General features: G+C 34.4%; 2 protein-coding genes across 5 annotated transcripts; both read right to left on the bottom strand.

The window, feature by feature from the left end:
* Positions 1 to 477: 477 nt before the first annotated feature.
* LOC107021054 (peptidyl-prolyl cis-trans isomerase FKBP42) lies at positions 478 to 7,503 on the bottom strand. Of its 4 annotated transcripts, none has more exons than XM_015221672.2 (8): positions 7,346 to 7,503; positions 7,052 to 7,156; positions 5,733 to 5,915; positions 5,084 to 5,173; positions 2,001 to 2,185; positions 1,795 to 1,917; positions 1,544 to 1,696; positions 478 to 1,097 (listed from the first exon to the last, which is right to left on the bottom strand). In XM_015221672.2, exons 2-8 carry the CDS (start codon positions 7,095 to 7,097, stop codon positions 771 to 773), a joined length of 1,107 nt encoding a protein of 368 aa, XP_015077158.1. In that variant the 5' UTR covers positions 7,098 to 7,156; positions 7,346 to 7,503; the 3' UTR covers positions 478 to 770. The 4 variants fall into 4 exon arrangements, with proteins under 4 accessions (XP_015077158.1, XP_015077233.1, XP_027770936.1 ...); XM_015221747.2 differs by having other exon boundaries at positions 497 to 1,097; positions 7,052 to 7,161; XM_027915135.1 differs by having other exon boundaries at positions 497 to 1,097; positions 7,306 to 7,494.
* A 1,806-nt stretch (positions 7,504 to 9,309) lies between these two features.
* On the bottom strand, positions 9,310 to 12,134 carry LOC107030274 (probable protein phosphatase 2C 58). Its single transcript, XM_027913928.1, has 7 exons — positions 12,105 to 12,134; positions 11,664 to 11,735; positions 11,452 to 11,493; positions 10,652 to 10,999; positions 10,246 to 10,525; positions 9,650 to 9,804; positions 9,310 to 9,527 (listed from the first exon to the last, which is right to left on the bottom strand). The coding sequence occupies exons 1-7, from the start codon at positions 12,132 to 12,134 to the stop codon at positions 9,387 to 9,389; spliced, it is 1,068 nt and encodes a 355-aa protein (XP_027769729.1). The 3' UTR covers positions 9,310 to 9,386.
* Positions 12,135 to 12,231: the final 97 nt, after the last annotated feature.

Here is a 12,231-nt window from a genome sequence, read left to right as displayed (position 1 = left end):
GCGTTTAAGGTAGACTTTTGAGTAAAATTGGTTTCTTTCTGTTCAATGGCAATAAAAGAACTAATTTTGTTTGTTTACGATTTTCGATAAATAATAGACTCAAAAAAAATATTTTTCATAACAAGTTTGAGAAACTTCAATATATTTGAACGTCATGTGAAATATTCATCTTCAATTGAAATTATTTCACTCAATAAATCTTTATCTTTCTAAAGCCTTATCTAAAGAGTTACTATAGATACCTGTTGTGGCTAATTCTCTCTCTCTCTCTCACACACACACACACTATATATATATATATATATATATATATATATATATATTCGAGAGGTGTGATGTAGATAGCTTACTACTGGTGGTGCTTCTACATCTCGAACCCTGACCTATAGCTCGGAGGGATACAACTTTATCATTACTCCAAGCTCACTTTCAATACTATGCATACACACTCTTTGCCTTCATTGTGTAAGCTGTAGCTAGTAGGGGAAAAGGTTACTTCTAAAACAAGAGAAATTGCAATATCCAAAATACATGTATCATGAGCAAACATTTGAAGTCAGAATGAGGAACTAATTAGCAAGGTGTTATCTTACTAATAAAGTTACATAATTAAAACACTAAATTTCTTTGGTTAGATTTTTTTGTTCCAACACAAAGGTCATTGAAAAAGCTTCTAGAGCACCAGAGTTCTGTTACTGGAGTATAATGGTGGGAAGTAGTTTCTCAGTTTTGGATCCACAATAACATCTCTCCCAATTCTCCCAATTCAGTTAGTCGTCCTTGGGCGTCTTACGCCTGAACAGCGTATAAAAGAGTGACAATAACCATTGCCAAATGACAATCAGCCAGTTTCTTGACTTTGGTTTAGGCTCTGGTCTTGGTCCAAATAGTCCTTTGTAAAGTTCCTTTTGTTTCTTATAGACAGCCTTCTCGTGTTCTGCAATCAAATTCAATTCCCTTGTAATGGCTTTATCTTGTGGAGCAAGCTTACGTGCTTTAAGGAAGTCCTCACGAGCTGCATCAGTCTGACCAAGTATAGACCTAGCCTTTCCACGCCTAAACAACGCTTTTACATTGTTTTCTTCTTCTGCTAGGACCTAATCATCATCAGTGAATCAAGCTCAACATTACTAACTTCAACACTAGTAATTTTTTTCTCCGAATAATGAGTTTAAGAACACTGAAAGAAGATAAAGCAAATAAATTTCATAATTCAGTCACCCAAGTGCTAGCATGGGTGCACTTAGTCCTGGAAAAGTTGGACAACTGTATTCTCAACGGTAAAAATAATGCCAGAAGGCCCAGAACAAGTAATTAGGTCATAGCAAACTAAAAGGGTAAGGTCTTTAGCAAGAATTATAAATCTTATAGACCTCTCCTCTACTAGGGAAAGTAAGGCCATTGCAGATAACTTTTTCCCGAGAATCCATGAGGTAACGAAAAGATAGTAAGCCACAGAAAAAGAAAAAAAATAAGGACAAGAATTATCTACAAAAATGGGAGGCAGCAATCGTATCTAAACTTTGAAGAAGTGTATGCTTACAATGCTACATTGTGCAATGGCTTCATCATATCGCTGGAGCTTCAGCAGGCAGGCTGCCATGTTCAGATGGCAGGGATTCTTTACAGCTAAAGCCATGTCCCGGAACTTACCGAACAGCTGAAACATGAAGTCATCTCCCATATATGCAATGGCCTAAGGAACGCAATTAGAATACATGTACGATGAGGATACATGAAACTTATATGGGTACTAGCAAATATGAACTAATCAACTATAAGCAGTGGTGAGACCATTTCATACTGTTGCATAGCCTCCTCCAGTTTCTCTTCCTTAAATAAAGCATTTCCATCCATCTTTCTTCTATCTGCTGTCCCAATTCTCTCCTCTACTGTCATGTCACCTCGTGCTTTTCCCTAAATATATTGCTTAGAAAATTATGAGTACCAGCCCTTTAGCAAGTACAAACCAGAAATTAATTAAGAAACAAATAACTCACTTCTCCTGTCTCATCGAAGCCAATCAACTCAACCTCATACAATACATCAGCTGTAGGTGGGACATTAGGGAAAGAGAAGTTTCCTTCTTTTCCATAGGCTAGTTCCCAGCCAACATGAAATAAAGCACGCTCACCGGATTTCATGCTGTTAACGCCAATAGCTAGGCCAGTCATTTCCTTTTTCTCTGCAAGAAAACAACAAAGCTATACATCTTATATTGTATTACCTAATTGTAAATAGCTAACAAATATTAAGCGCTAAAACTGATTTTATAAATTAGCAGTTCGGTGCTTGGATTAGTTGGATAGAAATGCTGAAACTAATCATAAGAAGTTGATGTGTAAGACAAAAAGATGCTGAAAATTGAATTGCAACTAATGGTATGCCCTTATCTTTTTTCCTTCCAGTTATTGTAAATGGTAAGTTAGCAATTCAGTGGAGAAAGATTAATAAAGTTCAATGGAGAAAGATGAGATTTAGGAACAGACAAATTGAGGAATGCACTTATTCTCTATACTATGGGGAATACTCCAAATTACAATTATATGAGAAACTATATAGCTAGAATTTGGAATTATGTGGCCTGCCCTAACTTATATTTCTTGTAGTGAAATTGAATTCTAGTCAGGTTAAAGATAAAGTTCTATACTCAGGCCCATACACAGTGAATTGTGTACCTCTGATTCTGAAAATGTGGACTCCTCATTTTGATTTTTAGCAGGAATATCACAGAACAATTCCTCTATGGATTAGATTTCCTATCCTACTTCTGAATAGTTGGGGACCAATTACTTTGAGCAGAATTGCTAGTTGTCAGGTGAAGCCAATGTTTGCTGATGAATGCACTAAGAAACAGACTAGGATTCCTTATGCTCGAGTTCTTATTGATATGGATGTCATTCAGGAGCTTCCGTCAGAGATTGACATTATTGAACTCTCAAGCAAACTATTCTCCCAGAAGGCAGAATATGATTGGAAAACTTTGTTTTGTAGAAAATGTATTTTGGACATGTTTGTAGAGGAGACACTGGAAGGGGCAGTGCTCACCCTCCTAAAACTGATCAGGTCACTCAGAAGTAAGCAGTGCGTGATAAAGGTGCTCAGAGAGGTAAGAAATTGATTCAGCGTTTGGAAAAGCAAGTACCCTGCTCCAGCTGGTCAAGCAGATACAATAAAGCTACCTCCACCTATGATGGATACAACTAGTGACACACCTATGATATCTACACACACTGCTAAAGCACCTATGATCAGTAGCTCATTTTATCTGCTCTTCAGCTTTCTGAAGTGCATGGCACAACACCTAAACAGGCACACGCTAGCAGTTCATCACCATCATGTGGAAGAACAGGAAGTACGTCTTACTCAGAGTTGATCTGGCAAAGCCGTGTATAAGCCCATAATACTAGTGTGATGCAAGCTTTGTACAGGTTTAAACCACTGACTAGGTAGAAGGGAGACACAATTATGATTGGAAGCCTCCTAAGGGAGGAAGTCCAATTGTTGATTCATGAATTGACTTATCTGGAATGTGAGGGGGCTGAATAGGCCCTTTAAACAAGGGGAAATGGGAAATTATCTGAGGAAACACAATTTATTTAGCTGGCCCGTTGGAGACAAAAGTCACAGAGGATAAGTTTATTTCTAGCTTGAATAAAGTTGCTAAGGGATGGAACTATGCTAACAACTATTCATATGCAGCAAATGGTAGAATTTGGGTATTGTGGAAACCAACTAATGTCTTTGTATTTTTTTTTTATTTTTTATTTTTGTTTGAACTGATGTCTTTGTCACTATCCTGGAGACCCGCAGTCAGTATATTCATTGCTATGTTATTGACACACACACAAACTTTCAAAGTGCAATAACAGTGGTTTATGGAAGTACATGTAGTGTGGAGAGGCGAACACTATGGACAGGTTTGTCCAAGAACCATGAGTGATTTCAAGAATTCCTACTGCCTGAGGATAGAATTGGAGGGCAACCTGTTGCAGATATTGAGACCAGAGATTTTCAGCAGCTTATAGACTCTTGCTCTAGCTGACATAAAATCACCTGGAAGATTTTTTTATATGGACAAACAGATTCTTGAATGTACTTGCTAATGATGTCCATTTTATGCATATTGTAACTCACTATAGGATCCAGAACACGGTAGCTATATGTTCCATGTTTGGAACAAATTGAAACTATGTGAGGAAATCCTAAAGCAACTGAAACATGATGGTTTGGGAAGTGTGGCGGAATCTAGAAGGAAACTTAAAGGATAATCAAACTCTAATCACTATGAGTGCTACTACTAAATTACTAGAAAGGGAAAGAGAAGCTCAAATAGAAATGACTAAATGGCTGACTATTCAGGAAAGAATTTTGAGACAGAAGCCCAAAGAACATTAGAAATTAACTGGAGATGGCAACTATAAATATGTTTTCAACTGTATGAAGGCAAGGGCTAGCTCCAATACTATAGCTATGCTTAAGGACGACAATGGTAATATCTTGCAGAAGTAGACTGATATAGAGAAGGAGATGCTAAAATTTTCAGTTGCTGACAGACTTCCTTGTATTGAGCTGACTATCATGAGACAAAGGGCCAGGATCACTCAGCAACAACAAATGGAAATGTGTCTGCAGTCACCAAAGACGAAGTGAAAATGCCCTAGTTGCAATTGATGACAATAAGCACCAGGTATAAAAAAATTGGGCAAACTAGAAGTGCTCATAAGCTGAAAGTACTTTGGGTCTTTATCAAATGCATAGTGAAGGCAAAAGGTGCTTATAAGCCAGAAGCCAGTTTGACCAGCTTATAAGTTTTACCCAAACACCCTCTAATTAAATTCAGAAATCAATGGAACTTTAAAAAAAAAAACTTCCTCAAAACTATTGTAATTTCTTTAAAGTTAAAAGCATTTAACGGCACTTGCTTTGTTTCCACGAATGGAAAAACACACATACAGAAGCAAGCTATCACAAAATTTAATACTCTATAAGCATCAAGTGCTAATTTACTACCGCAAAAACTGAGGATAAAATGATCAAAAGTGATATGCTGAATGTCCTGCAAAATAAATTGGTTATATACCTTTTCCTATAACCAGCTCAAGAGGTTGTTGTTCACGCCATGTATCTTCAAACTTGTGCTGGGTGCTTTCAGCCCATGCCCTGTAATGCACTACAAAGATAATTCTGGTCATTTAGTGCACTTGAAAGGGAAGAAACACAGACTCTACCTCACCGAAATTTGAATAATTATACAAGAAATACAACATAGAAACTGCAAATTTAACTAGTGACTGCAATGATAGACTGCACTGTGTCTGTGTGGCATATAATGGATAATGTAGGTAATAGTTTCTTTTGGTCATTATTCTTTACTCTTGATGTAAATACTACTGAAATACACTATTGTTGTATCTCTCTGTCTATAAAATGTTACCTTTATCAAAAAAAATAATGGTTAATGTTGGTCACCATTAAAAGTATAATGTTTAGCTGGGCCAAAGAAGCACTAACCCAAAGAAGAAAAAGATATGCATGAGCTAATCGATTCAAAGAACCCACAAAGATTTTTTATTTTATTTTAAAAGAACTCAGTAGGAGGAAGGGGAAAAAATAGATACTCCAACCAATCAAAATATAGTAGGATTTCAGTTTTTTTCTGAAACCAGAAGACGGTATAGGGCAGGAAGGGGAAAAAACAACCAAACAACAACAATCTTACTTTGACTTACCGAAGCATGTTGCGTATTTTGATGGCTTCTGACCATGGCCTTCTTTAACAATTTGCTTGGTTACTTTTTCATGGAGGACTTCCACTTCTGAATCAACTTTTGGCGGCCCAGCATCATCCTGTGGAAGTTCTCCACGAACAACTGAAGCGCCTTCAGTGATGATTTCATTAGTACCACCCTGGTCTGCATATAATTTAATTTCATTAAACAAACCTTTTTCAGAAACAAGTATTTAAGACTTCAGGTCTAATTTCTCCCCGAAAGAATAGCCTTCACTTAGAATTGATCAAAATATGCGGAATTTCTTACTTTTGGTGGAGGATAGATCCTGTAACTGGGGTCTGTGGCTGACTGATATTGCCCAACGGTCAACAAAGACCGTAATTACATAGATACGAATCTAGAACCTCAATTAGCAGATACATTAGAAACCTTTCTTGGAAGACTCAATTCATTAGATAAGCCTAGTACATAATCACTGATAGGATCATTCCTGAAATTATAAATAATTAATGGGTACTTTGAAGCAAGTTGATCCTAGAAGACTAACCTCATACTGAGACTGTCCCTACCACTACTCTTTACAATTAGTTGAACACTAATACAAAAAAAAATGCACATTTTCAATAAGGCGACCAACTTCTGCTGATAAGCAAACACCACTTTCAACCCTAAAATTAAATTCCTCCATAATCCATGATCCCAATCCTTAACTGCATGACATAGGACTATCACTAGTCACTAGTCAAGTGCCTTGCAAAATAACAAAAAAAGGCGCAGGAGGAACTAATGGGGACAACATAAATTACAATATTGATGGTGAAATCAGTTGATCTTCATAGAAAATTGCTTTCATTTGCATTGAAACATTAGAAAGGAGAAAAAGCTCTCAAATTTTGGCAAAGTACTCGTAACTTCGTCGCTAACCAAATGTCCTCCAAATTTTGAGAGATTTAAGATCATAGTCCAAGAAGTAGCTGGAAATCGCTCTCTCAAGTATAACATGAATGTCTCTAAAATACTAGAAATTCTAGAACAAGTACCTCTACAACTGAAGTCAACCCAGCATTATCATTTCAGTGAATCAAACTTTGAAATTTACTTCATATTCAAAAATCATATTAAACAACCATCATCCGATTACAGGGTCCAAGGTGAACAATAACCAGGGGAAATTTTCAAAGACCAATCATACCAAAAGATTAGCTATTCAAGGAATCAGAATTAGATCACAATCATCTGAATTAAAAGCTAAAAATTCATAGATGATAGTATTATCTAGCTGAGTAGCAGAAGAAAGTCATAGGTTAACGCATTACCAACTGATGAATTCTGCAGCTGCTGCTCCTCTTCTACTTCAGCCATTATTCAAAATCTTGCTCAATTTTCTCAAACCCCAGAATAGCACCAGCAACTCAAGTACCCTTCACTTCAAATAACGATTGTATTATGAAAACTAAACTGGGACTCGCAAGAAACAAAAAAACCAAATCTTTATCAAAACCCACTAAGAAAAAATCACAATTGAAGCTAATTGAAGTAGTTTAGCTCCAATTTACAAGTATTACTCAACTGGATTTCGCAAGAAGAGCAACAATAAGTAGAAGTATTACCAAGTACTAATCTTCTCGACAATTGGAAGTATTCCTCACCGCATGTAGTGTCAAAATCCCAAGAAAATGGCTTTGAAATTATCGAAGAAGATTCGAGATCGATAGCGAAACGGCTTATATATGCTAGTGAAGGAGTTTTGACCAAAGAAAATTATGTTTTTTTGTTCCATATTTTTGTTATATAAGTATGTTTATTTCAATTTTACATGATCTCAAAATATTTTAATTCACTTTTTTTAATTTAATTTTAACAAACCAATAGTATGGCTTAATCCAGAAGGCAAAGGCAAAACATTTAAATAAATAAATTCATTCTCGAATTACAAAAGATCAATAGTCTAAATAACGATAATACTTGAATTAATATACATTATTTATGTCACGACGATGATTTCTCGACATAATCATATATTATTATAAGTGGAAAGAAAGTTTGGCAAAAGTTGAATTACTATTTTGCTCCTGTACTAAATCATAATCAAAGTAATTAAATATTGGTAAATAAATTGCTAATTATTTTATAGTCTTAACTTAATTACTCTTAATTTTTTAATTTGAAAAGTCTTACCCTTATCCTTACATTGAAATTGTAAAAATCATCTAATTGGTTATTAGTAAAATATTAGTATATAAAGTATATAATAAAGTTTAATTATCTTAAAGACACGTTTTCCTGTTATTATTTTTTTTTAAATAGTTTAAAATTTTTGAAGTTTATCTCTTAGCCTATTTATAAATTAATTAATTGTTAATTTGTTTACATGAGTTGATTTATGTTTCCTTAATTCTTATTTGATGTTCTAATAGGTGAGAAAATTATTTTAATGAGAAATTAATTTTTTTGTAATTTGTTCAATTTCTTGGAGTTACTTTTTAATATTAAATATAAAACTTTTAATTTATAGTATCTTAATTACAATGTATAATTATTAGTTTCAGCCTTCAGTAATTCTATCATATAATAATGAAGACATATTTAAATAATGCAACTGAAAATGCATAACAGACAAGGGAAACAAAGAGTCTCATTTACTATAATATATTGTGTGTATTCTATGTTAATCATTCAAAAATCTAATTTACCATCTTCCTAATTTCATATGTTCATCGGAGATACTCCAGTGAGTATGTATTATTTCTTTTCTTTTTGTTTCATCTTTGCATATTTTAATTTTGTAAGTACAAAGAAAAATACATAGATGAACATTCTGAAAACTCTTATGATTTCTTTGATATGCTTTTCTTTTTCGATAGCAGAATGATGGTATCAGAACCTTCGATTATAAGAGTGCCCTGCTAGACTTAAAAGATAAGTTATTAGTGTAATTTTGTACATGGCCAGATTATAGAAATCATTCTCTTAATACTTATTTAGTTTGGTTCAATATTTTTATAATTTTCTTAAATTCTTTTTTTGAGTTTGGAGAAATAACTATTGATAGAGTATAAATTGGTAATAATGCGACGTGTTGAAAAAGATTATAGATGTCTTCGATTATATTCACATTCAGTAGTCTACAACCTATATATATTAAGCTATCCCAAGAAAATATTTATGACATATTTGTACTTAGTCTGGTAGATGATTTTTTTTTTTGATGATATAACATATACTCGTATTATTATAAGTGAGAAGCTCTTAACTTAAAAGTTGAATTACCATTTTAACCTTATTTTATCCCTAAACTAAATTAAATATTAATATATAATTAATTTAATATTAAATAATCATATTTAAATACATGCATCTAGACACAATTTGTGTACTTACTAATATGGGGCGTAATGAGAGATTATTAAGAATAAGTCATATAGATATATTCATATTATTAGATGCTATAATAATATAATTATTTTTTCATATTTCTTGCTTGATGATCAATGTACTATTCGATTATTATGATTTAATAAATAAAATATAAATTGGTAAAACTAATATTTCTAATTTCAACATTATATAATAATTTAACTTTATAATAATTGTATGAGGCAAACGTGCAATGCACGTTTCGAAAACTAGTACATAATATATCCGAATGAACTACGAGTGAAACATGACCACAACACAAGAAATATCATCGCGGCTCTTCTTTGCAAGTGCTTCATTGATCAACTCTTCTGCTGCTTTCTTTCCATCTTCTATCCCTTTTATAGATTTTGCCACTTCCTCGTTCGATATCACCTGAATTATAAATGTATCAACAGATCAAAAAATACGACTCACGATCATAGTTTCTACCAGATTCATCATAGTGTAGAATTACTACTAATCATTTTTACAAGTTGTTGCACTGTAAATTATACCTTCCACAAGCCATCACTTGCCAAGATTATGCAATTGGTGTCATTGTCTATCTTCTCAATTGTCACACTAGGTTTCACAGTGATATGGTCTTTCACTTTTGCGTCTCCAAATGCCCTTGTCATGGCTAGTTGGCCATCCACCCGCGGGACATTCCCTGCGTTTTAAACATGTTTCTAAGTACAATGAATATCATCATACACGTAATGGTCTTCTACGCTCGCTAGCTGAGGATTAGTAAAAGCAGATACTCGAGTAGGCATCCGAATGCAAGGACTGAAATGCCAAGTACAAGGAAAAACACATATCATAGAATGAGATAGCGAACATTCTTTTTTAAATAACCACAGGGTCTGTCCGTCTGGGCTAAGCTTAAGCGCAACTAATTCCACTGTTCTTTGCTGACTTTTTGTCTTCTAATCTATTCTTTAATCTACTCCAGAAAGGAGCTTAGCTTAGAACTGAACTCTATTTCCTCAGTTCATATTAGTAAAAGTAGTATGTATCTCAGGTTTACGACTTTGACATCCATGACAGTTCCGCAATGAAGTGCAATTTGACGCGCGACAATCATATTAGAAATGAGTGGAAGTTATACCTGGCATCTTAATAACAAAACCTCCTTTGCTTTCGACTACCTCTTTTTCTTCCTTCTTTTGCGGTTCATGGTCAACTGTTATTTGTTTGACCTTCCCTTTTCGAATGAGTACTGCACGTGAATCGCCTACATTGGCCACAACCAGATATTTCTGATCAATCAATATAGCTGTCACCGCTGTTGAGCCACCTCGTGCACCAACTACATTCTCCAGAATGTAGTTATTTGTACTTTTATATGCCTTCTTAAAGGCAGTCACAGGCTTCCTCCAAAAATCAGGCTGTTCAGAATAAAGACGATTACAACTCTACTAGCTCGTTGAGTCATAGTAAAATCATTGAAACTAATTCAAGTATATGCTTTCCAAAACATTTAGACGAGGTGGTGGTCACACAATTCAACATACCTCACTCAGTATATTTTCGAAAAGATGGCTTTGCAAATATTCTGCAACCTTTCGTCCTGAATGACCGTCAAATATTGCATAGAGCCCAAGATCATGTCCATCCATTTTTCTATTTTCCGCCACCAGATAATCTTCCATCCCATGTTTCATCTTGCCTTCAACTAAATGAAACCCGTGGCTGACACGTCTCTCCTGCTTCTTCTCTGCATCACTGACTTCTACATCTCCACCATCTTCATCTTCGTCTCCATTATCATCATCATCATCAGAGTCTTTGTTCTCTACATCATCCTCGTCACGTTTTCTGGTACTGTCAACTTCTTTATCCGCACCATGCCCCTCTCTCTCCTGAAAAGAGAATCACAAAATTAGAAATTGAGTTACTAACATTACAATTGCTTACAAAAAAGCACATTTCTTCATCAGGAAATACAAACAAAGCTGACAGCCTAAAAACCAAAAAGCAAGTGATATATGAAGTCAGCGCAACCAAGGACATCGCCGTACATGCCTTTATGAGACTAACATTGTGGACTCAAAAAGGTCAGTTGATCACCAACAGAGAATATAGGGGTTAAATTTCACGTATGGTCACTGAATCTTACTCACCACGAAACTACGTTTTCACACTTCCCCATCCTATCAAGTAAAGACGAACAATTACGTTTTCACACTTTCCCATCCTAACAAATAAAGACGAACAATTTTAACCATAAAATCACCTTGATGTACACTAAGTGAAAAGCAAACAAACAACTAAAACTAAAGAGAAATACATAAAAGAACAGCAAATTCCTAACCTTCAACAAAACGGAGGCTACATCATCCGGCGTTGACGTCCTCTGCAAATAAAAACAAAATAGTATTGAACGACTAAGCAAAAGATAGTACAACTACAACCTAGCTGATATAAGATTTGATCTTTACCTTTTAATAATTCTATTGCGAAACAACACACTCATGATTATACAAACTGAAAATGAACTACAAAAACAAAAGAAAAGTGATATACCTTTATCTTAACTATGCCTGAATCACCTGATTTTCTCCTCTGCAAGGAAGAGATGAATTCAGAATCTGGTAACTAACACCTAATATTTTTATCCTAAGAGTTTCGAATTCATAAAATTCAAATCTAAACTAAGCACACATGTACATACAAGTGTCTTGCACATATTGACAGCTTTTCAAAGTTTATCATAAAATTTCATTCGAACACTTATACTATGTTCAGTTCTAATTGAACAAACACAATACACAACAAAACATCCATATACTGGGCACTTTCAATACTTCCAGTGACCTCAAATGTACATGACATACATAAACAAATCAACCACTTTAAATATCTCTTACAAATCATCCTCAATATGCTATATGTTAAAAAATATTCAGAAATATTTACTCTTATTATTTTGATGAATAAATACAATATTTGACATTAATCCCTTACCTTAACTCTAACAAAATCAGAGCCTTTCATTTAATGAATCAAATCTCATTAATTTGCTTGCTTACTACTACACAAATTTATACAAAGTGAAACAGAAGCATATATACAAACACATATATGAACGGTG

The sequence above is a fragment of the Solanum pennellii genome, chromosome 1 (assembly GCF_001406875.1).
Source record: "Solanum pennellii chromosome 1, SPENNV200".
In the NCBI taxonomy this organism is placed as follows: domain Eukaryota; kingdom Viridiplantae; phylum Streptophyta; class Magnoliopsida; order Solanales; family Solanaceae; genus Solanum; species Solanum pennellii.
The sequence above is the reverse complement of the archived record's forward strand: the minus strand, read 5'-3'. Positions and strand labels throughout refer to the sequence as shown.